Genomic DNA, 22,914 nt, shown 5'->3' on the forward strand with positions numbered 1-22,914 from the left:
GTCGGCAAGTAGGGCACTTGACTTCAGTGCAGCATCTGATGCCAATTAGCTCTCCTCACACAGATAAGAGGAAGAACATAGAGACACACTCTTAACAAGGTGGAACACGAGTAAGAGCAGAACCTCTCGGACAAAGGTGAACTGACTAGAGCAGAACAATGGACTGAGGGATGAGAGAAAAGGGTAAAGAACCCCAGGTGTTCCCTGCAGGAGGTTGTTGCCTCCAAAAGGCCATGAAAGATACTTGGAGAAGGACAAATCCCAAAGAAGGCTGCATTGTGTTTCTAGGACGCCGGCGACCCTCTTGGGTGAACGGCAGAGTTGGGGAGGCGAGGCCAAGCCTGTGGAACTAACCTTGACTTTAAAGACAAAAAAGAAATGCACACAGATGGTGAGTTGGCAACATGAAAGACCGGTGTGTGATAAGGAAAGATTGAAGTTGCAACATTATATTGCACAACTGAAGGCTGCACGCGTGTACATGAGACACGAAGAAAGGAAGACCTGTGTATGAACTTCGAAGCACTGATAACTGTGAAACCAGCGATACTGAGTAACAGAGTGGTCTGGCGAAAGGAAGTAGCCCACTCGAAAGTGTCTGTGAAATATGAAATGTTTGTGGCAATAAAGTGAATGAACTGTAAAAGCGAAGTAATAAAAATTAACCGAGAAAGATGGGGAGAGTAAAAAGGTGAACGTTGAATTTTGGTGCCTATGACATTGAACTACCCAGACCAAAAAGCAGTGGGGCAAATAACACAAGAGTATGAGCTGAAGGTAAAGTCGAAGTGGTCCTGCGGAGGGCTATAGTAAAAGCTATGCACATTCGAAAGTCTTCAACATCAGGAAACGGTCCCAGCCTGGCTGAGGGAGACCGGAAGTGTAATAAGTTAGGGGAAGGGATCCCTTAAAGGATGTAAAATAAACTTGGGGAAGGGAATACCTGCAAGTGTTTTGAACGTTTGCTTTGAAAGGTCTGAGCTCAACTGGGAGAACCAATCTGGATTTTTTCTTTAAGAGGTCTGAGCCCAACAGAGGGGGACCGGCGTGAACTTTGTGTTGAACTGTGTTTTGAAAACTGGAAAGAGAGACTTTAAGGTGGAAGGCCAGGTGGGCCTAGATCCATGTTTTGGACTGCCTGTGTGTTAAGAACCTGAGCCAGAGTGTGTCATCCTGCCTACAGATACCAATTTACTCGGTGCTTTCTAACATGGGGAGGGGGGTAGAGCTGATTCATCCACATTTATTCTTCATATTTGAATACTGATTTTTCTTTGCATACATATTCTCCTTTATAAACCTTTTGTGCAATACATAGGACAAGCATTAGGTGTTGTTAGTATAGGCCATTTTGATTTGACAGACTCAACTTGTACTGTTTTTTTTAATTATTTGATGGTAGAGACTACTCCCATCCTAGCTATAGGGCAAAGTAGGAGTTTTTCCAAACCAAGAAACTTTAATAAAGCTTTTACAAATTGTACCTTTTGTGTCAGTGTCATATTTCTGATACAATGCCTCCCTTATATATGGTGTCAAAAATGGAATACAACTTAATTGAGACACGTTGGGGGACCCTCAAATTCCAGAAACCTAGTCACAGAGCCTCAGACTCCTCTACCTCCACAAAAGAATCCATATGCTTTGACGCTTGCAGCAGCAGAGAAGCAAATATCCCTCCCGATAAAAGAGGAATGATTCCCACAGACTTAGTTTGAATACTCCCTGCGGGTTGTTATATAGGATTGGCCCCAAAATCTGGCCTGTCTTGTACGTTTGGTCTAGATGTCCTAGCAGACGATTTAGATCCAGACTTTCAGGGAGACATAACGTTTCTCCTCCAGAATCATGGTGAGACTTTGTTTCCTCGTTTTGAGGAAGAAATTGAACCGTAGGAAACTGAGAGAGGTAACTTAGATGTTTGGAGAGGCCGATGAGACATGTGTCACTGAAGCAAAAAGGGAAGAGGAACCTACCAACTTCTCGATCCAGCCTTCGACCAGCGAAATTATCAAGTACTCGCAGAGGCTTTCTTACAAGGGATTCCTGAGGTAGAAGAACAAGCAAAAGGGAGCCCCTTTTTCTACCTGAAACAGGTGTTGCTATATAGAATGGAAACCTCCAGGGAAGGCTTAAGTAAAACTCAATTAGTAATACTCAAAGCCCATTGCAAGATCATGCTAGAGATTGCACACTCTCATTTAACAGGCGGACACTTGGGACAATCTAAACCCCAAGCTCACATCAGTGGGAAATTCTATTGGCTGGGTATCAATGCTGACATAAAGAACTTCATTAAGACATGTGAAATATGCCAAAGCATTTGCTAGCATAACCCCTTACCTGCCCCTACACACCCATAACCAATAATAGAAGTCCTTTTTTCTGAATCTGGATGGATATTATTGGACCGTTGCAAACTTATAGACTGGGTATAAATATGTTCTCGTAATCGACGATTATGTTACCCGGTACTCAGAAGACTTCCCCATGAAGAACAACACAACCCAGCAGATTTTAAAATACCAGTTGCCATTCTTTTCTAGGGTTGGCTTCCCCAAGAAAATTCTAACGGATCAGGGATCCAATTTCAATAAGAAAGCTTATTGGTGAAGTTAAAGAATTACTACACATTATCAGTTTAAAAACCTCAGTTTACCACCTGCAAATGTACAGATTGTTAGAGAGATTTAACAAGACCCTCAAAATGATTCTGAGAAAATTGGTAGATGAGTATGGAAAGGACTGGGATTGTATGATCCTGTGAGCCCCATTTGCAGTAAAAAAAAACACCCCTCAGCATTGCACCGGTTCCTTCCCCTTTGAGTTACTCTGTGGTAGACAACCAAGAGATGTCTTAGACATGCTGTGCCAGACCTGGAAAGAAAGAGAAGAGGCACCAATTCCCCTCTCACAGACAGCTACTCAATTGCAAGAGCACACGAAACTCATCCAGAGTCAAGTCCACATTCACATGGAGAAAGCTCAAGCCCAACCAAAATCTTCCTATGACAAGAAGGAAAATGTAAGATCATTTTCAATGGGACAGAAAGTATTCTCTCTCTTCCTCTCCCGCTCCTCCCTATAATCTCTGCTCTTCCTATGGGCCCTCTTTGGCCACCCCTGCTCCCTCCTTCTCTGCCTTTCCCCTATTCTCCACAGATGAGGTTTCTAGACAAGTCTGATCTATGAAAGTCTTGTCAAAACCGGTTCTCCCCTGTTCCTCCAAAACCATCAAAGACCACATTGACACCCTGACTCTTGCTATGGCTGACTTCTACAACCACTCTTTCACCACTGGAGTCTTACCTTCCCCCTTGAAGCACTCTCTTGTAGACCCTCTTCTTAAGAAACCCTCAGCCGTCCCCTCCTGCCCGTCTAACTATCGCCCAATCTCCATCACTCCTTTCCTGGGCAAACTCTTGGAAAAGCTGGCCATCTCTGAGCTTAATCTTCACACTGTATCTGTTGGTTGCCTCCATGATTGTCAGACCGGCTTCAGAGCCGTCAGAAGCACGGAAACTGCTCTCCTGAACATCCGTGAAGACCCGCTCTCCAACCTTGATTCTAATACCCCCTGTGTCCTCATTTTACTTGATCTCTCTTCTGCCTTTGACATGGTCAACCATGCCATCTTGCTCAGCTGTCTTGGTGATAACCTGGGTAGCACCAATCAGGCCATGGCCTGGCTAACCTCCTTTGTCTCAGAGCGACCCTCCCAGGTCCAACTTGGGTCCTTCTTCTTCTCTATCTATATCTCTACCTGTGGTTTTCACCAGGGGTCTAACCTCTCTCCCTGGCCGTTTAACCAATACCTGCCACCTCTTGCCCACCACATTGAGGCTCTTTGCCTCACCTTTCAGTGCTATGCGGATGACACTCAGCTCATTTTCAAGCTCCCTTGAGACACCTCTTCTCCTCTCTCATCTCTGACTGCTTGTCTGCTATCCAGGAGTGGTGTGCCGCCAATGATCTGTGCCTTAATGCGTGTAAGAGTGAGATTCTCCTCATCGGCACACCTGCTCCCTCCTTTCCTGTCACTCTCTGGCCAGCCGCTCTTGGCCCTCTTCCTGCTCCCACATCTGAGGCTAAAAACGTAAGGGTCATCTTCGACACCACACTCTCCTTCTCTCCTTACATCTCTGATGTTTCTAAGAAGTCACACTACCAACTGCACCTCCTATGAGGTATTCTTCCTTTCCTCTCCTTCCCCCAGAAGCTCACCATCTCCAGAGCTCTGGTTCTCTCTAGGTTGGACTACTGGAACATCCTCTTTCTAAATCTGCCTGCTTCTACTCTCCGCCCTCTGCAACTCATCCAAAACAGGACTGCATGACTTGTCCTTGGCCTCAAGAGCAGGGATCGTATCTCTCCAGGACTGAAATCTCTTAACTGGCTCCCAGTGGCTGCGAGGATTACATTCAAAACCCTCTGCATTGTCCACAAGGCCTTTTGGGGGCTGGGGCCTGTATACCTTCAACTCCCTCTTTGTAAATATCTTCCTTCTCAAGCCCTTCGCTCCTCCGCATCCAACTCCCTCAGGGTCAGTCGCTTCTCCAAGCAACGAGTTGATGGTAGTTCTCTTCCTTTGCCTGGGGCCTCCCTCTAGAATAGCCTCCCTGCCTCTCTAAAACTTGAGGAGAAACATCTCTGGTTCTGTAAGCACCTCAAGACCTTCCTCTGTGCTTCTGCTTTCTCTCTTCCTGTCCACTGCTGAACTACTGGTTGGAATTGAGACTGCACTGGTCACCTGGGTACGGTCTGATCTCGGACCCAGCTCCCCTCCCCACCAGTTGCACTCCTGCACTGGTTGCCCCCCTGGCAACCCTTTCACTCGGGTTCTGTTTCTGTATCCCTACAGTCCCCTACCAGCACTTGACACTTGATATCTGCACTTACCCTTGCACTTTCCACTAGCTGGCCTCCCTTTTTTATTTATTTGTATTTATTTGGCTTATTTGTTCTACTGTGCAATCCCATGTACTGCACTACCCCTTCCCCTTTCCCCTTGTACTTTTCCCCATCCCCATCCCCTACACTTGCACGATCTCAATGTCACCTGGCCTAGTAAGATCGTTGTCTGTCTTCCCTTTGTTCCCCCTCCATTGTCTTGTCGCACCTTGAAACACTTGTGCATAGGTGCGTTATAAATGCCACATCATATAATTTCATATCATATTAGTCTTCTTACCTACCTCTGAAAATAAACTTGTCTCAAAGTAGCATGGGCCCTATGAGGTGCTAGAGCAAACAGGAACCTATACCTATAAAATAGCCCAACCCGATAGAAGGCAAATGACTCACTTCTACCACATAAATCTCCTAAAAGAGTGGAAAGAAAATTCTTCAACAACTTCCTCCTCTATATTGTCTTTTCTGCTACCCGAGGAGATGAACAACTCTGAACTTATTCCCCAAAAACTAAACAGAAACAAAAATATTTGAACAACCTTATCACTGCATTCCCCAATACATTCTGCGAGGAACCAGGGAGAGTACATGGTACTTATCATTATATAAGAACTCCAAAGGGAAAAGTGGTGCATTTGAAGCTGTATAGACTCCCATACACATGAAAGCAGATAGTAATTGCTGAAGGCAAACATCATCAAGCCCTTTTCGAGTTCATGGTCCTCACCTATTGTGTTGGTGACTAAACCTGATCATTCTTGGAGGTTTTGCATAAACTTTAGGCAGGTCAACGCCATATCTGCCTTCAATGCCTACCCTATGCCACGCATCGACGAGTAATAGAAAAACCTGGAAATGCCTGACTCAACTGGGACTGTTTTATTTAGTATTTGATGGTAGAGACTACTCCCATCCTTGCAATAGGGCAAAGTAGGATTTTTTCCAAATCCAGAAACTTTAATAAAGGTTCTACAAATTGTACCTTTTGGTTCAGTGTCATACTTGTTATACCATGCCTCCCTTACAGTAGGAAGGCCTTGAACTACCTCTAACTACGTAAAATACAGATAGCCACACAATATCAGCAGTGGATTGGCCCCTGCAACAATGTATATTCGACCATCACGTAGCCCTCATGATTAGTTGCCACTCTCTTTCCAACCTTGGTCAATCGGCTCGTTAGCAGCACGTGAATAGAAACCCAGTTGCAAAGCAACAACGTCAGACAACTGCCTTACTTAGCTTATTAGCCTACCATCTCTCATCAGTTAGACCCTTACCCAAGCTTCTTCTTTATTTTCATTTTTTTATTGTGGTTCAAACAAACCTTTACAAAAATTGACATCTAACATAAATGTACAAATATCAATACAAACACAATTCAAATTAGCAATAAATAAAAACAAAATATGACAACAGTTAATCAACAACAGGCAATCACATCATCAAGTATAAGATACTCTAAAGTTCTAAAATCTCATTTTCAATTATTCTTAAAAAAGCCACTAAAGCAAAAATGTACCTCTATCTTATCCTTGCATTAGCTGGTTCCAAAGAGACTCCATGCAATCTTCAAATTTCACGTTTACAAATCGCTTTAGAAGTTTTGTTCTAGCATCTCTTAAATGTGAGCATTCTAAAATCAAATGTTTTAGTGTTTCATGAGTTACCAGGAAAATTAAGTATTTACAGGGATTGCTGGAAATACAAGCAGGACGGCTTTCAACAAACTACCCTGCAATAAATTTAGTTGTTTATGCAAATCACATACGCAAATGTCCAAGGCATAAAGAAGTATCGGTTCCACCTTTAAGGTAAGAAACTCAAGCAGTGGTATCACAGAAAATTAGCAAAATTTTGCAAAAATTAATTTCATTTGACTTCTGAGAGGTCTTGCTTTCTGCTTCAGATAGTCAACACATGATTTAATTTTTGTCACGTTACTTAGACAACATCCCAGGTCAAACTAAGCGGGGTCAAATCAAATAAAATAATATCATCGGCAAAGGCTGGCCAATGCAATCTTAATGAACATAGCCTTGCCGCAAAACTATCTGATGATTTCCAAAGTTGGTCTATGTCGGATAAGTATGTATTAAACAACAACGCTGCAAAATTGCATCCTTGCTTCAGCCCCAAAAATGATTGTACTGGGTCCGTAATTGCTCCCCCTTGGGTAATACGAATTCTATAGGATGTGTTGGTGTGAAATGTTATGATCCAATAGATAAGATGTTGTGGGATACCTAGCTTGTGCATTTTTTACCATAACACATTACAAACCACTGTATCAAAGGCTGATGACATATCGATCGATGCAATATATAGTGTGCTAAGTTCTTTCTTTTTTATACCATCTAGCAAATGCGCCATAATTGTTGCATTCAGAATAGTGCCCATCCTGCGTCGGAATCCAATTTGAAATTTGGAGTAGATATTAAAAGAATCTAGATGTTTGTCGAGCTCATAGATGACTAAGATTGAGAAGACTTTGGCTGCTGCATCTGTTAAAGAAATTGGTCTGTAATTCTCTGGCGGACCAGGATCTCCTTTTTTATAAATTGGGATCAGGATGGAAGTTACCCAGGATTTAGGGATAGTCCACCTGGCTATGATATTATCAAACTTGATTTTTAAAATCATGCTCCAAAAAATAGGATCGGCCCTGTAGACGCAAGATGGAACACCATCTGGGCCAGTAGCACGAGAGTTTGATAATTTCTTAATGGCCCCCATGATGTCAAAGGCAGACCAAACAAATTGCTCTGACAGTGGAGACAAATCTACAAACTCATGCAGTTGAGCAAATCGAGTAGGCAGTGCGTATTTATTCTCAATATAGGCTATATATTGTGAAATGCCTTTTTTAATCACAGACCAGATGTCACGTGTGTTATAACTAGAGATTGCCCTGATCATTTCACAGTTCTGTTTATTATATTGTTCAATGTATACTCCTTTAATTTTAAATTTGTATGGTTGGATAATTTTATTTTTTTAAGCAGATATTGTGCAATAGTTAGGTACTCTGAACCAAACTTTCTTATATCTCTATTTTTTAGTCTTTTCAGATGTTTGATTTTGAAGTTAGAAATATGTTTGTGATTAATAAATAAAGGTTTTTGAGAAATTTGGAAATAATCAAGAGCTTCGATATTTAAAGTAGTGACAATCTGGTCAAGGTAATCAAGTGGATATAATTCTGGGGTATCAAAGTCAATACGGTATTGAGTTTTGTAGATACACGGTTATTGAGCCTCTTGCAAAGTATTGGATTCCATTTTAGGGAAATATTATCCCTTTTGTTTTCAATTGCGAGCAAACAATGGTCTATATTCATTGTATTTATATCGATGAGAATCGAGAGGCAGATGGGGGCATGGTCGCTAAAACTTATTTCCCCTATCGTAGCGGAATCAATGAATGTTAGCAATGAATCGGAGATACAAAAGAAATCAATCATGGAGCTTGCATACCCTCTTTTCCAAGTATGGTTTGGAGAAGGTTCGTTAAATTTCACAAATTACATCTCCCATACCTGTTACGCCCACCTGGTATCCACCGGGACGCCACCAGCCAGTTGGTCGTTGGTGCCCTTCCCAATGATTCCCTGGTGTGGTCTCGGTGTCGATGGGATTCCGCCTGGAAATGAAGACTATATTAGGACTGGGCGACAAAGGTAAGTTTTCCCCCACCTCCCTTGTGTTTGCAGCCCCTCCAGGTTGTCTTCTCACCTTGTTGTCAGAATCGGTGGGCTCTCCGTCATGCTCTCTGGGCAGGGGCGCGTTGTCTTTTGTGGGCGTGGGCGGTCCAGTTACTTCACTGACTGATGTCCTTGTAGTGTCTTTCAGGTAGGTCTTATTGTTATTGATGGCGTTGTAATTCTTGCATGCCTTTTCTCTGTTCTAAATGTCTCTTTTTTATCTCCCTAGGAGGGCGGAGTGTCCGCTTGGAGAACTGGATATGCTGGTTCTCACCGGAGATGATGGCGCGCTATAGCGCTATGATGCGATAAGGAGGCGCTTTGTGTAGCGCAGCGATGTCTTGTCCTCATTGACCTGTGCTTTTCTCTTTTCCTAGGTCGCGGTGAGTTCCCAGCGCAGATGGAGTCCCGGAGCTATGCTGGCTGAAAAGCAACCAACCAGGTAAGTCTTTAAGCGCATTGTGGTTGTAATGTCTCCACTACCTCCTTTAATGATGTCTTTCTCCTTTTCTCAGGACCTCCGATCCGGGCGGTGAACTCCACCAACAGAGCTGCCCAGGAGCTGCGAGCAGTGAAGGATGATGAATGCAGGTAGGATTCTGCTGCTAACGATGTTCTTGGTTTTTCTGCAGGTCCGGAATTCACGAGTCTTGTGAGAAAGCTGGACACGGTGAGCGTCACGTTGCTAGAAGCAAAGTAACACGAAGCGTGTTGTCCTGCTCGGGTGTGGTTTAAATAGCCACTGTAAAGTAGTCCAGGTAAAGTAGTCCCTAGGCCGCCACACCCAAAACACTAGACCGCATAGCTTGGTTCTAGGAATCAAGCTATGTGGATGCCTCCATGTTGGCTGAAAGCCTAAATAAAGTAGTTCCTCAAGCAGATGTCTTTCCTTACTTATGAGCCTGGCGCCAAAGGTGCCATGACTGGCCCCAAGAGGGCCTGAGAAGTGGATGCCAGGTTTTATTAGTGATCCGAGCCCTGATTCCACCTGGCCAATGGGCTTGCCAGTGGGGATCAGGGCTGAGGGTCGTGACAGCACTCCCCCTCCAAGGCCCCTCCCAAGGTGTGTCACCTGCCTGGTCCAGGTTTAGTTGGGAAGATCTGATGAAACCTCTTGATCAGACGTGGTGCATGGAGGTTCTCACTGGGTTCCCAGGATCTTTCTTGAGGCCCAAACCCCTTCCAGTCGACGAGATAGTACAACTTGGCTCTAGAGTACTTAGAGTCCAGGATGCCCTTGACTTCGAATTCTGGTTCTCGATCTATTAGTATAGGTTGAGGTGATGTCTTGATTTGTGTACCGGGTTGCATTGGTTTTAAGAGGGACACATGGAATACCGGATGGATTTGTAGATTAGGTGGTAAGTCCAATTTGACGGGCGCTGGGTTGATAATTGCTTTGATGGTATAGGGTCCCAAATATCAAGGATGGGAGGTCCCGGTCCCTTTGATGGGTACGTATTTGGCGGCTAACCAAACCTGGTCTCTAACTTGATAGTCTGGGGCCTTTTTCCGGTGCTGGTCGGCGAAGTGCTTTTGTTTTTCTTTAGCATGAATAAGATGTTCCTTCACCTTTCTGAATGCCTGAGTGATGGTTGTATGAAGAGTCTTTACTGCAGGCATTTCCAAGCTGGCAGGAAGGTCAAGTTCTGATGTACGTGGATGTCTGCCATACAAGGTGTAAAAAGGTGTTTGGCCCGTGCTACAATGTACAGAGTTGTTATATGCGTACTCGGCTATCCACAGTAAGTCCTTCCAATCTCTCAATTCATGGTGCAGCATGCACTGTAAATACTGCTCGAGGGTCGGGTTGGTCCTCTCGGTTTGGCGTCTGTCTGGGGTTGGTGACTGGTGGATAGCCGGACGTCAATCTGTGCCATTGCGCAACATTTTCTCCAAAACATGGATAGAAATTGGCTGCCTCGATCGGAGACCAGCACTGATGGAAAGCCACGCAGCTTGACAATGTTTTCCAGAAATACCTCTGCTAGGGTGGATGCGACTGGGAGGCCCTTGAGAGGAATAAAATGTGCCATCTTTGAAAACAAATCCACGATTACAAAAATGGTGTTAAAGCCTTGACTCAGTGGCAGATCAGTGATAAAGTTGAGGGAAAGAGTGTGCCATGGAGTGGGAGGGATGTCCAGTGGTTGTAGGAGACCCGATGGTTTATGTTTCTGTGATTTATTTTGTGCACAGACGCCACAGGACTGAACATACTGGACAATGTCCTTACGCCAGGTCGGCCACCAAAAGTTATTTTTTAACTTTGCTAAAGTTTTAGCAATTCCAGGGAGTCCTTCGATAAGAGAGTAATGATAACCTGAAATGATATGCTGTTGTAACTCCTTCTTGGGTACATATAGCCGGTCCCTAAAATAAGGTAACTGATCCTTGATGCAATATTGTTCTCCTTGAGTTTGCCATGCGAGGAAAGCATCCGGGTTCATTGACTGTCGAATTTTGTTTTGTAATTCAGCTTGTGATAACACTGTTGTGATACCCAAGAGTTTGTCATCAGGTATGATGGGTACCGGGTATGGCGTTGTATTCACCGTTTCATTGAAGCCCATTCGAGATAAGGCATCAGCTTTCCCATTCTTGACCCCTGGTCGAAAGGTGATCACATAGTCATATTCGGTGAAGAAGAGGGCCCACCGTAACTGCCGTGAAGACTGGGCTTTGGCTGTTTTGAGATATTGCAGGTTCCGGTGGTCTGTGATCACTGTAATGGTGTGTCTAGCTCCCAGAAGATAGTGTTGCCATGCCTTGAAAGCGGACTTGATTGCTAGGAGTTCTTTGTCCGTGATAGCGTAATTAATTTCCGGGGTGAGAATTATTTTGACCAGAAGGCCACAGGATGCAGCTGGCCAGTTTCTGGGTCCCTCTGTGAAAGGACTGCTCCCATTGCCATGCTGGAAGCATCAGTTTCTACGACATAATGGAGGTCTGGATGCGGGTGCCGCAGGATTGGAGCTGAGGTGAACCTTTGTTTCAGTTCCTGAAAGGCTCTTTCTGCTTCTTCAGTCCAAGCAAACTTTTTATTGCTTTTTCGTAGCAGTACTGTGATCGGGTGCACAACCTGAGAGAAGTCTGGGATAAACCAGCAGTAAAAGTTTGCAAAGCATAGCATGCTCTGTATCCCCTTCAGAGATGTTGGTGATGGCCATTTTAGAATAGCGTCAACCTTATGTACGTCCATTCTGATGCCTTTTGGCGAAAGGATGAAACCAAGGAATTCTACTTCGGTGACGTGAAAAAACATTTCTCCAGCTTTGCATACAAACGATGTTGGCAGAGCTTGGTGAGGACTGAACGAACATGCCTGATATGATCTTGTTTTGAGGCTGAGTAGACCAAGATGTCATCAATGTACACTAAGGCGCAAACGTCAATCAGTTCTCTCAAGACATCATTCATGAAATATTAAAACACTGCGGGAGCGTTACATAAGCCAAAAGGCATGACTTGATATTCAAACAAGCCATATTTGGTACGGAAAGCGGTTTTCCACTCATCTCCGCTTCTGACCCGGACCAGGTGTTATGCTCCCCGAAGGTCTAATTTGGTACAGATCTGGGCATCTTTGACTCGGTCTAGCATTTCCGGGATAAGAGGCAAGGGGTAACGGTTCTTCTCGGGTATCTGGTTTAGTGCGCGGTAATTAATACAGTTCCTCAAGTCCCCTTCCTTTTTCAGTACGAAGAGCAAATGACTGGCTGCTGGGGACTTAGATGGGCGTATAAACCCATTTGCAAGGTGCAGGTCTAAATAGGATTTGAGGTGACGGTTTTCTGGTTCGGTAAGAGCGTAGATCCTGCCGCAAGGGATTTGTGCCCCAGGAATAAAGTCAATTTGACAATCATAAGGCCTATGCAAAAGCAATGTGTTAGCCTGGTCTTTTTGGAATACGTCCTGAAAGTCACGATATTCATATGGCAAAGTATTAGTTAATCCCAGAGTAGAGGCTCTAGTATTGGAAGTCTTGGAGACACAGGAGTCGGGTCACGGGTCAGGAGAGTAGCAAGTCAGGGAGCAGTTGCTGGAGAAGGTTAATTTCCGTGCCCGCCAGTCTATCAAAGGGTTGTGAGCTACCAACCATGGCATCCCTAGTATCAACCGGAACTGAGGTGCTTTTATAAGATCGAACGAAATACACTCCCAATGTCCATCCTGGCACAGCAAGGTTACTACTACTGATCACTGGGTTACTGGTCCGGAGGCGATTTCTGTCCCATCCACGGTAGTCACCTTGTCCCTGGTAGACTTAGAACACAAAGGGAGCCCCATCTCTGCTGCCAACTCTTGATCTATATAGTTCCCAACTGCTCCGCTGTCGATGTACACTTCTACGGCATGCATCTTTGACGATTGTTGGTGATTTATTAAGATCACGGGTATCGCAAAGTGTGAGGTCAGTGGCTCTTTCTCTTCACTCGACAAACTGACCTCTACGGTTGCCGAGCTTGGTAGTTTTCCGATTCCTTAACTTCATCCTTTTCTGTGGCCCCGACTGTCCTCCTTGGGGGTTTTATTGGGCAGTCTTTCAGAAAATGTCCTGGTTTTCCACAATACAAACAAAGTTGCTGTTGTCTTCTTTTATCCCGCTCTTGCTTTCTTAATGGAGGTCGTATCCCTCTGATGTTCGTGGGTTCTACGGCGTTGTCTGGCCCTGTGGCGCATTGTCTTTAGGCCGAACCTAAACTACTCGAGAGTCTACTTTGGACCGGTCTGCTTTTCGGTCCTGCAACCGATGGTCTAGCTGCACGACTAGATTTATGAATTCGGTACAGTCTCTGGGGGGATTAACTACCTGGGCCAAGACGTCCTTTAATTCGCCTCGATGGAATAACGTGGTTCTTTTGTTTTCTGGCCACCTGGCTTCAGCAACCAGTCTATTGAAAGTCGCAAAGTATGTTAACAAGTCGTGGTTCTCCTGCCGGAGGGATAAATGTTTGTTATCCACTGCTTGTTCCTCGGTATGGTGAGCAAACAGTTTTTCCATTTCTCTCTGGAACCCCACATAGTCCTGCAACAACGGATCATTATGGGTCACCAACGGCATCGACCAATCTGCTGCACTTCCACTCAAGTATGATAGGATGAAAGCTACCCGAGCTTGGTCATTTGGAAATGCCCCAGGGCGACAAAGGAAGTGAAGACGACACTGATTTATGAATGCTGCATACTTCCGTGGGTCGCCCGAAAACATTTCTGGTGGTGCCAGGGGATTTGTTCCAGGCAGCGTGATCTGTACTGGTGTGGGGGTATAAGAAGGTGGGATAGGATTTTGCATCTGTGGATTTCCTCCAGGCAGAGGAGTCTGCCCTGCCTGGGATTGCAAGAATTGTTTGCTGATTTCGTCGGTGCGCTCCTTGGTCACTATTAGGTCTCTCCAGAGTGCATTAGTCTCTTGTCGGGCTGAATGAACCTCAGCACGAAGGTCCCCCAACAATTGGGCCAATTGGTCGATTTCTGATGTTTCCATGACGCCCAGGTGGATTATTTATGTGAGGCTTCGTGTTCTGTTATGCTCACCTGGTATCCACGGGGATGCCGCAGCCAGTTGGTAGTTGGTACCCTTCCCAATGATTCCCTCGTGTGGTCTCGGTGTCGATGGGATTCCGCCTGGAAATGAAGACTATATTAGGACTGGGCGACCAAGGTAAGTTTTCCCCCACCTCCCTTGTGTTTCCAGCCCCTCCACATTCTCTTCTCACCTGGTTGTCGGCATCGGTGGTCTCTACGTCCTGCTCTCTGGGCAGGGGCGCGTTGTCTTTTGTAGGCGTGGGCGGTCCAGTTACTTCACTGACTGCTGCCCTTGTAGTGTCTTTCAGGTAGGTCCTATTGCGATTGATGGTGTCATAATTCTTGCATGTCTTTTCTCTGTTCTAAATGTCTCTTTTTTTTATCTCCCTAGGAGTGCAGAGTGCCCGCTTGGAGAACTGAATATGCTGGTTCTCACCGGGAGATGATGGCGCGCTATAGCACTATGATGCAGTAAGGAGTCGCTTTGTGTAGCACAGCGATGTCTTGTCTTCACTGACCTGTGCTTTTCTCTTTTCCTAGGTCGCAGTGAGTTCCCAGCGCAGATGGAGTTCCGGAGCTATGCCGGCCGAAAAGCAACCAACCAGGTAAGTCTTTAAGCGCTTTGTGGTTGTAATGTCTCCACTACCTCCTTTAATGATGTCTTTGTCCTTTTCTCAGGTCCTTCGATCCGGGCGGTGAACTCCACCAACAGAGCTGCCCAGGAGCTGCGAGCCGTGAAGGATGAGGAATGCAGGTAAGGCTCTGCTGCTAACGAGGTTCTTAGTTTTTCTGCAGGTCCCGAATTCCCTAGGCTCGTGAGAAAGCTGGAAACGGTGAGCGTCACGTTGCTAGAAGCAAAGTAACGCGAAGCGTGTTGTCTTGTTCGGGTGTGGTTTAAATAGCCACTGTAAAGTAGTCCAGGTAAAGTAGTCCCTAGGCCACCACACCCAAAACACTAGACAGCATAGCTTGGCTCTAGGAATCAAGCTATGTGGATTCCTCCATGTTGGCTGAAAGCCTAAATAAAGTAGTTCCTCAAGCAGATGTCTTTCCTTACTGATAAGCCTGGCGCCAAAGGTGCCAGGACTGGCCCCAAGAGGGCCTGAGAAGTGGATGCCAGGTCTTATTAGTGATCTGAGCCCTGATTCCACCTGGCCAATGGGCTTGACAGGATCAGGGCCGAGGGTCGTGACAATACCTTAAAGTAGGAGCTCAGTTCGGCCCCTCTCTTAATACTGGTCGTTCTAACTTTCTTGGAGAATTTGGGGCAAGCATACCATTCCAAGCATAGGGAATTAAAGTCGCCACCCATTATGATGTCAAAATTGGAATTGACAGCATAAGCCTGGTCAAAGCATAGATCAATATCATCAAATATCTCAGATATTTTGTATTTCAAAGGATTCCAGTACAGATTAGTCACTAGAATGGATTCTGCATCACTCTTTTTCATAGTCAAAAGGACAGCCAACAGATGAATGGATGAATACACCAGTGTTAAATTGCAATCTAAAACATTATTATTAGAAATGGCAAGTCCTCCATAAGGCCTACCTTCCACACCTTTGGTGGCAAGAGATCAATGTGTGCAGTATTCGGGAATAATTAGTGGCTCACTTTTCATAGTTTCCTGAAATAGAATAATAGATGGTAGTTTGTTCTTTTCGTGAGTTGATAACCATATTGGATTATTACTAAAGCCACAAGAATTCCATGAGAGTATGGTAAATACTGACTTCACATTGGTTTATGAGGAGGATAAATGGGCGCTTGCAGCAAATATTGTTTTTAGTAGTGATTCAATCCATGCCATTTCATTGTTGTTACGAGCAATCATCAATAGTTGCGAGATACAGAATTTTTCATTCTTTACGCTAGTGGACATATCATCCTTCATTACATTCACTAAGGGTTCTGAAAACTGATTAGCATATAGGAGTTCCTCTGCTGTCTTTACATCATTGAAAGTGAATAATGAGAATCCCATTTCGGCTATCTCCTTTCTGTAGGACCATATAAGCTTCAATACTTGTTCTGAGAACAAGTGACATGTCATCCGATAATTATTTATTGGGGCAAGTGCGATCTTGTCAATGTTGTTAGAGGCCAAAATTCTCAAGGGAGGAATTGCATAAAGGAAGTCAAGTAGGTATCTGTGATTAATTTGTGAGCTTACTAGAATTTCCCTTTTGTCTTCCAGGCCCATCATGTTTATACCTTTCTTGCTATTTGAATTCATAAGCTTGAGATGTTCGCCGGCACTTTCATTGTATTCCTCTGTCTTTCTAACACCTTGGAGATGATTTACAGAGTTACTCACACTAGGTGTTAACTCTTCTAAATTAAGGACATTCTTCAAGTTAGCTAATATTTCATTATGGCATCTACTTAGAGGTTGAGTCGTTTTTTGCTGATCAGTTGTTGCAGTTCCGGTTGCCAGGGGATTTAATAGCTGTTTAACAATCTCTAGCGCTAAAGTACCTGCCTTTAGAGCATTTACCAAGGATTCCTGATCAAAGCTCTTTATATGTAAACCATTATGCTCTATACTGGAAGCAGGTACATCTGTCCTAGGGACATCTCAACCATTTACTATTTTCGATAAGTCGATATTTGTGCTCTGCATTCCCAGTCCCCCAGCATTTTGAGCAGGAGGCACAGGACCGTTAGCATCCAGATTTGTAAGGGGAATTTGATTAGCCTTTATCGTTTTGTGTGGTAGTTGACTACATTTCCCACCCCCATGAAGAACAATGGAATTGTTATCATTGTTCCTCTCAAATTTTCTGTCATGTTTTATTGGTAGGCTACAATTTTCAGAATATAGTAATGGTAATACCTTTATAGAATTGATCAAGACAGATTGAGAATAGTTGATTGTATCAATGATAGGTTTGGAGGGCAATAGGGACCTATTGGAAGTACATTTCCTCCCATCACTTTGAAAATAATTTGGAAGGATTTTTTGTACCTTCACTACATCTCCTTCAGATTCAATCACAGTAGTGGAAGCCTTTCTAGATTCACACCTAATTGGTGGATTAGAGCACTCTGAGTGAATTTCCACAGTAACTGTATCTTCATTACTGCAAGGAATTGTCGTTAATTTGTTGTCATTTAACGCTAATACCCTGTCACGTTTTGTTCCAAGATGTACTTGACTTTCCTTGGAAAGTTGGGCAACATCAATCGCATCCTCCCCTCCACTATCAGAGACCGCCAAAATCTCTTTTTTTGCTTTTCTCATTTTTTCATTGGCGGATCTCCTTTTTTTCCTGGCACGTTTGATCACACGTTTTTGGTTTTTGCAATATCGTTTAGATGTATAACCTGCATAATTGATGGCGTATTTCTCACATGGTTCCCCATTCTTTTGTTGTTCAATAAAATTGGTTAAAACTGTCAGGCTATCGGCAAGTGCCTCCCTCTTTGGGGTCGGTTCAATGGCCGTAGACGGGCATAGATTATTCCTAAATTCGGCTAGGGAGGAGTTGATTGTCCCTATCTCTAGTAATCCCTTTGGGTGGTAAAGTCTCAAAACCAAGTGTGTTGGCAATGTAAGACTCAATCGATTGTGTTCTTTGTTCATGAGTGATTCTGACTTTTGCCACTTCCACTTTCTTTACACCATACTGGGTCACTTCGAGTGCAAATACGAAACCTTCTAACCTATTTACTTTAGTCATGATATCAATTATGGTATGTTTAATATCTCATAATTCTAAATGGGTGATATCATGACCTTTGTCGATTAAGTCCAGAATCTGAATTATAACAGGAAAGGTAAAAGGTTCCTGTTCTTTTGAAGTAGATGGTACACGGGAGTCGCTACCAGTAATCTGAGAGGAGGGAACACATAACACTGGACTCTGAATAGGTTCATTTTCAGATACTATACAATTCGGGGTATATTATCCCATATAAGCATGCAGAGGTGGACTAGGCGGGTCTAAAAAACCATTTCCATAGCCGAGTTCACTTGGGTCCCGTGTCTTAGGTATCAGTGGGGTTAAAAGACCAATACATAGTCTAATGCGGGCATCAAGTTCTGCCATCACCTTAATATCAAAATCACCACTTGAAGAAGGAGATTCATTGGATGTAGACAAGTGCTCTATAATTGGTATGGTGCCATTCTCATCCTGATCTTTCGAAAGGTTAGCAAACTTTTTTAGCCTTTTGTCGTTGGGTTTACCATTATTAACAAGGCCATCAATGTTTGTTGACAAAGCTTCAGGATCACTAATCGGGTTATTTAAGCTATTATTTGGCTAACTTATAGGAGTCGCCATGACAGTACACTTTGCACTTCTAAGGCCGCTGGCCATACTAACACAAAAAAAAGAAAAATAGGGGATAATTGCCCACAATGTTTATGTACACTGGGAAGGGATTTTACGGGAAAGAGGCAATACAATGAAACACAATATGATGAAATTATAGAAAGGAAAAGAAGGCAGGTAAGTCGTTAGTAGCAGTGCTCACTGTAAGCATTTCTCTATATAGTAGCGTAATACAATATCTCACCCACATTGGGCTTCCTATTTCCATGCAGCATTTTAATCAAAGAAATACCAACTTATCATCCCGACTAAGTGGTCACACAGCATCTCTTATTACCTTAATATGGTGTTCCAAACAACAAACTCTGAGCATTTTTACTGCAAAAACATTATAATCTAACAGTAACCGTGGTATGCGTTTGATCACCTGCCCACCCGAACAGCCAAACAGCACTTGCAGGCACTTCGTGTGTGCGCGTCCCCGTGCTGTTATGTAGGCTGTCGGGCGCAGGCAGTGGGCGGTGCGATTCACACACGTTAAATTGTAAGCAGGAGCCGATGACACACTCCTTATTATGGCTTGATGGCAGGTTTGCAAAAGTGCTTCCTCTTGCCGACGCCGTTTTAAAAGCACAAAAGAGCAGCTTCAGGAGCAGAAACAACAAGGATTCACTGAGTTAGCCCAGCCAAACAGCACTCGCAGCTTCTTCTTTGTAGCTGACCTTGCTGGCTGTTCTCTTCCATGGAACTCTAAAGGGGAGTGAAGGTGCTTTGGTTTCTTCATCTAGATATTCATGAATAGGCCTTGTCTTCTGGTCCTGCACCACGTGTGAGGACCACGATTTTGTCCATTCTGTCCTTTTATTTAGTGCTATTTGATTCAATTATACTTTGATTGTACAACACTTGGCACTCGCAAATGTTCACTCCTTTGCTAATCTAAGAGAAATGTTCCTACGTACATGGATTATGTTCGTTGACTCCTTTCGTGCTTTGAAATTATGCTCTTGCTGCGTCATCCTTCATCCTGAGCCCAACAACTCTGCTTTGTTCTGCACGATCCTATATTCCAACGCCTGTCAGCTCTGCAGCTTTGGTTTTTCTCTTCAAGGCTTCTTGTTTACTAATATTGATGCCAACATCCATCTTCTCGACATGGCTGCTTTACCTGTGTTCTATTTCCAACATCTGCAAGCTTCTATATGTCTCATCTACCTTTGTGTTTCTGCATATATACATGTACTGCATCGCTGGTAATTTTTCTTCTCAGTGCATATGGTTTGCTTTATATCCGCATATATGTTTACTCTGTCACCTAAGTTGCATCTTCATTCTTTAGTTTGTTCACACATAAGCTTCAGTGCGTTCATGTATCTTCTTTTCTTCATGACATCACTTCTCATCTGTCAGACTTCCCTTATAGATCTTCTATGTTCAGTGGTGTATGGGGGTGCACTTCTACCTCCTCAGTTCGAGGGGACATTCGATATGGTTGTCTGAGTGCATAACGTCTTTCATACCTAGGATGCAATATCGGAATTATACCAGGTGTCAAACACATTGCTTTCTTGCTGTTCATCCAGTATGACAGAGGTGAGGGGGTGGGCTCTATAAGTGACATATATGTCTGCTCATCTACACACCCATTAAAAACATGTAAGCGCATCACGTAAGAAGCGCTCATGGATCCCCTGCTCCTTCTGCTTCTTTTTAATGGCGTCCCCCTGATAACACGTGCCCCATCCACTCACTTAAAGGGATAGACACTGACTGGTGTATCATGACCAGCATCATGAATGTCTGCTGTTTCCTCCCACAAAAATCACACAAGCGAGACTCTTGCAGAATCTGCTTTCAGGCACTCCCTTCTCCTACTCTCATGTGTCACTCAGTTGAAGAAATGGACATTGACTGTAGTGTATCACCCACCTGCCAAAATCTGCTGCTCTGCCCAACAAATATCACATGATCATGACCCCTGCACAAGATGTTCTCAGCTTCCCTTCTCCTCTAATCCTCTTCACATTTGTCACCATAAGGCAAATATCTATTCCCTTCATGTCAATAGACAGACACCTTCTGGTTTATCGTCCACATACCTGAACCTCTGCTGCGTCCTACCACAAAAATCCCACAAATGTGATTCTCACACAACCTCTTAATGATATCATGCATCTCCTGCGCCTCCATCCAGGTTTCACCTAACTGCACATATCTCTTTTTCTCGCTCCAAGAGACAGACAAAGACTGGTGTGACAGCTGCTTTCTGAACACCTGTAGCTTCCTCCCACAAAATTCACACAAGCTTGACTCTCGCACAAGCTGCCCTTATGGATTGTCTGCGTCTCCTGCTCCTTCTCCAAGGTATCAACAGATGGCACTTGTCTCATTCACTTTAGGAAATAGACACTGACTGGTGTGTCAACTGCCTGCCACCTTCTCCTTCTCCCTGGTATTACTCTATGGAATGTATCTCTTCCTCTCACTTCAAGAGACAGACACTAATTGGTGTGTCATATGCCTCCATCATGATCCGAACAAGAAATCGAAAACTAATAACCGCTAAGGTAAACTAAAATGGACAAACAAAACAGAATGAGTAAAAAAGGACCAACGCAGTGAAGTGGATAAAAAGAATAAGTTATATGAGAGCAGTAAAGTGGTTGTAATGAATGATATGGATGAAATAAATGTAATGGACAAGAGGATCAAAGTGGACGAGAGGAATAAAGTGGATAACAAAAATTCACTAGCCTAAACTACTAGATCATAAATAATCAATAACATAAATAACAATCCAACATCAAGATCCGAGCGAGAAATCGAAAACTAATAACCTCTAATGTAAACTAAAAAGGACAAACAGAATAGATTGAGTAAGGTGGATCAAAGCAGCAAAGTGGATAAAAAGAATTAATTGTATGAATGCAGCAAAGTGGTTGAAATTAATGAAATAGATGGAATGGACGAGAGGAACAAAATAGAGGAGAGGAATAAAGTGGAGAGTATGGAAAGATGAATACATGATACGGACGTGTGCACAGAGTACACAGAACTGGTAGAGTGCATGAACAGATAGATGGCATGGAATGTAAGAGTGCATGGTATAAATGGAATAGACGCTTCAAGTGCATGAGACGGATGTAGTGCATGGGACAGATCGAGAATATGGGACGGATCGGGTGCGTGCGACAAGTGACATGAGTTGAACCGATAATGCATAATGAATGGATGAAGTGAGTGGAGCGGATGAATGTCGGTGGAGCGGATGAATGTCAGCAGAGAGGATGAAGTGTGTAGAGCGGATGAGAGCGTAGGACGGATGAGAGCGTAGAACGGATGAGAGCATGGGGCGGATGAGAGCATAGAGCGGATGAAATCGCAGAATGAATGAGAGCGTGGAGCACATGTAGGGTGTGATGCGGATGGAGGGTGTGGAGTGGATGATAGCATGGAGCGGATGTAGGGTGTAGAGCAGATATTGGATGTTGAGGGGATGTAGGGTGTGGGGGTGTTGAACGGATGCAGGGTCCGGAGCAGTGTAGAGTGTGGAGCGGGTGTAGAGAGTGGAGCAGGTGTAGAGTGTGGATTAGGTGTAGAGTGTGGTGCGGGTGTAGAGTGTGGAGCAAATGGGTGATGTATGTGACGGAACTGATGATGTAATTGGACGGAACGGCTCTAGTATGTTGAATAGAACAGATGAAGAGTATGGAGTGGGTGTAGTGTGTGGAGCGAACAGGAGATGCATGTGGATGGAACGGATGATGTATCTGGAAGGAACGGGTCAAGTATGCGGATGGAAGGGGTGATGTATCTGGAAGGAACGGGTCAAGGATGTGGATGGAATGGGTGAAGTATGTCGATGTGTGGAACGGGTGAAGAATGTGGATGGAACAGACCAAGTATGTGGTTGGAACGGTTCAAGTATGTGGATGGAACAGGTGATGTGGACGGATCAAATGGATGACGTTGATGGATGGTACGGGTGAAGTATGTGGAAGGACGGATGAAGTATGTGGAAGGATCGGGGGAAATAGATGGATGGAACAGGTGAAGTATGTGGATGGAACGTGTGAAGTATGTGGATAGAACAGTGAAGTGTGTGGATGGAACAGGTGAAGTATGTGGATGGAACGGGTGAAGTATACGGATAGAACAGATGAAGTACGTAGATGGAACAGACGAAGTATGGGGCTGTAACCAGGAAGTATGTGGGTGGAACGGATTTAGTGGGAGAAACGGGTGTAGTGGGTGAAATGGGTGGAGTGGGTGGAATGGGTGGAGTGGGTGGAGTGGGTGGAACGGGTGGAGTAGGGTGGAACAGGTGGAAAGGGTGGAATGGGTGGAGAGGGTGAAACAGGTGGTGTGGGTGGAACGGGTGAAGTGTGCAGACCGGATGAAGTGTGTGGATGAAACGGATGAAGTAGGTGGATGAACAGATGAAGTAGATGGATCAGGTGAACTGGGTGGATCAGGTGAACTGGGTGG

At 44.2% G+C, this 22,914-nt stretch overlaps 1 protein-coding gene across 1 annotated transcript in view; it reads left to right on the forward strand.

Moving 5' to 3' along the window:
* The first annotated feature begins 3,266 nt into the window (after window positions 1-3,266).
* LOC138514636 (olfactory receptor 5AR1-like) overlaps window positions 3,267-22,914 on the forward strand; it is a 44,533-nt gene continuing 24,885 nt past the window's right edge. Inside the window, exons 1-4 of the mRNA XM_069630078.1 lie at window positions 3,267-3,663; window positions 8,992-8,997; window positions 14,684-14,689; window positions 14,822-14,897. Coding sequence (XP_069486179.1) covers window positions 3,267-3,663; window positions 8,992-8,997; window positions 14,684-14,689; window positions 14,822-14,897 — 485 coding nt within the window. The remainder of the gene's footprint in view (window positions 3,664-8,991; window positions 8,998-14,683; window positions 14,690-14,821; window positions 14,898-22,914) is intronic.

The sequence above is a fragment of the Ambystoma mexicanum genome, chromosome 12 (assembly GCF_040938575.1).
Source record: "Ambystoma mexicanum isolate Mex_15411 chromosome 12, UKY_AmexF1_1, whole genome shotgun sequence".
NCBI lineage: Eukaryota > Metazoa > Chordata > Amphibia > Caudata > Ambystomatidae > Ambystoma > Ambystoma mexicanum.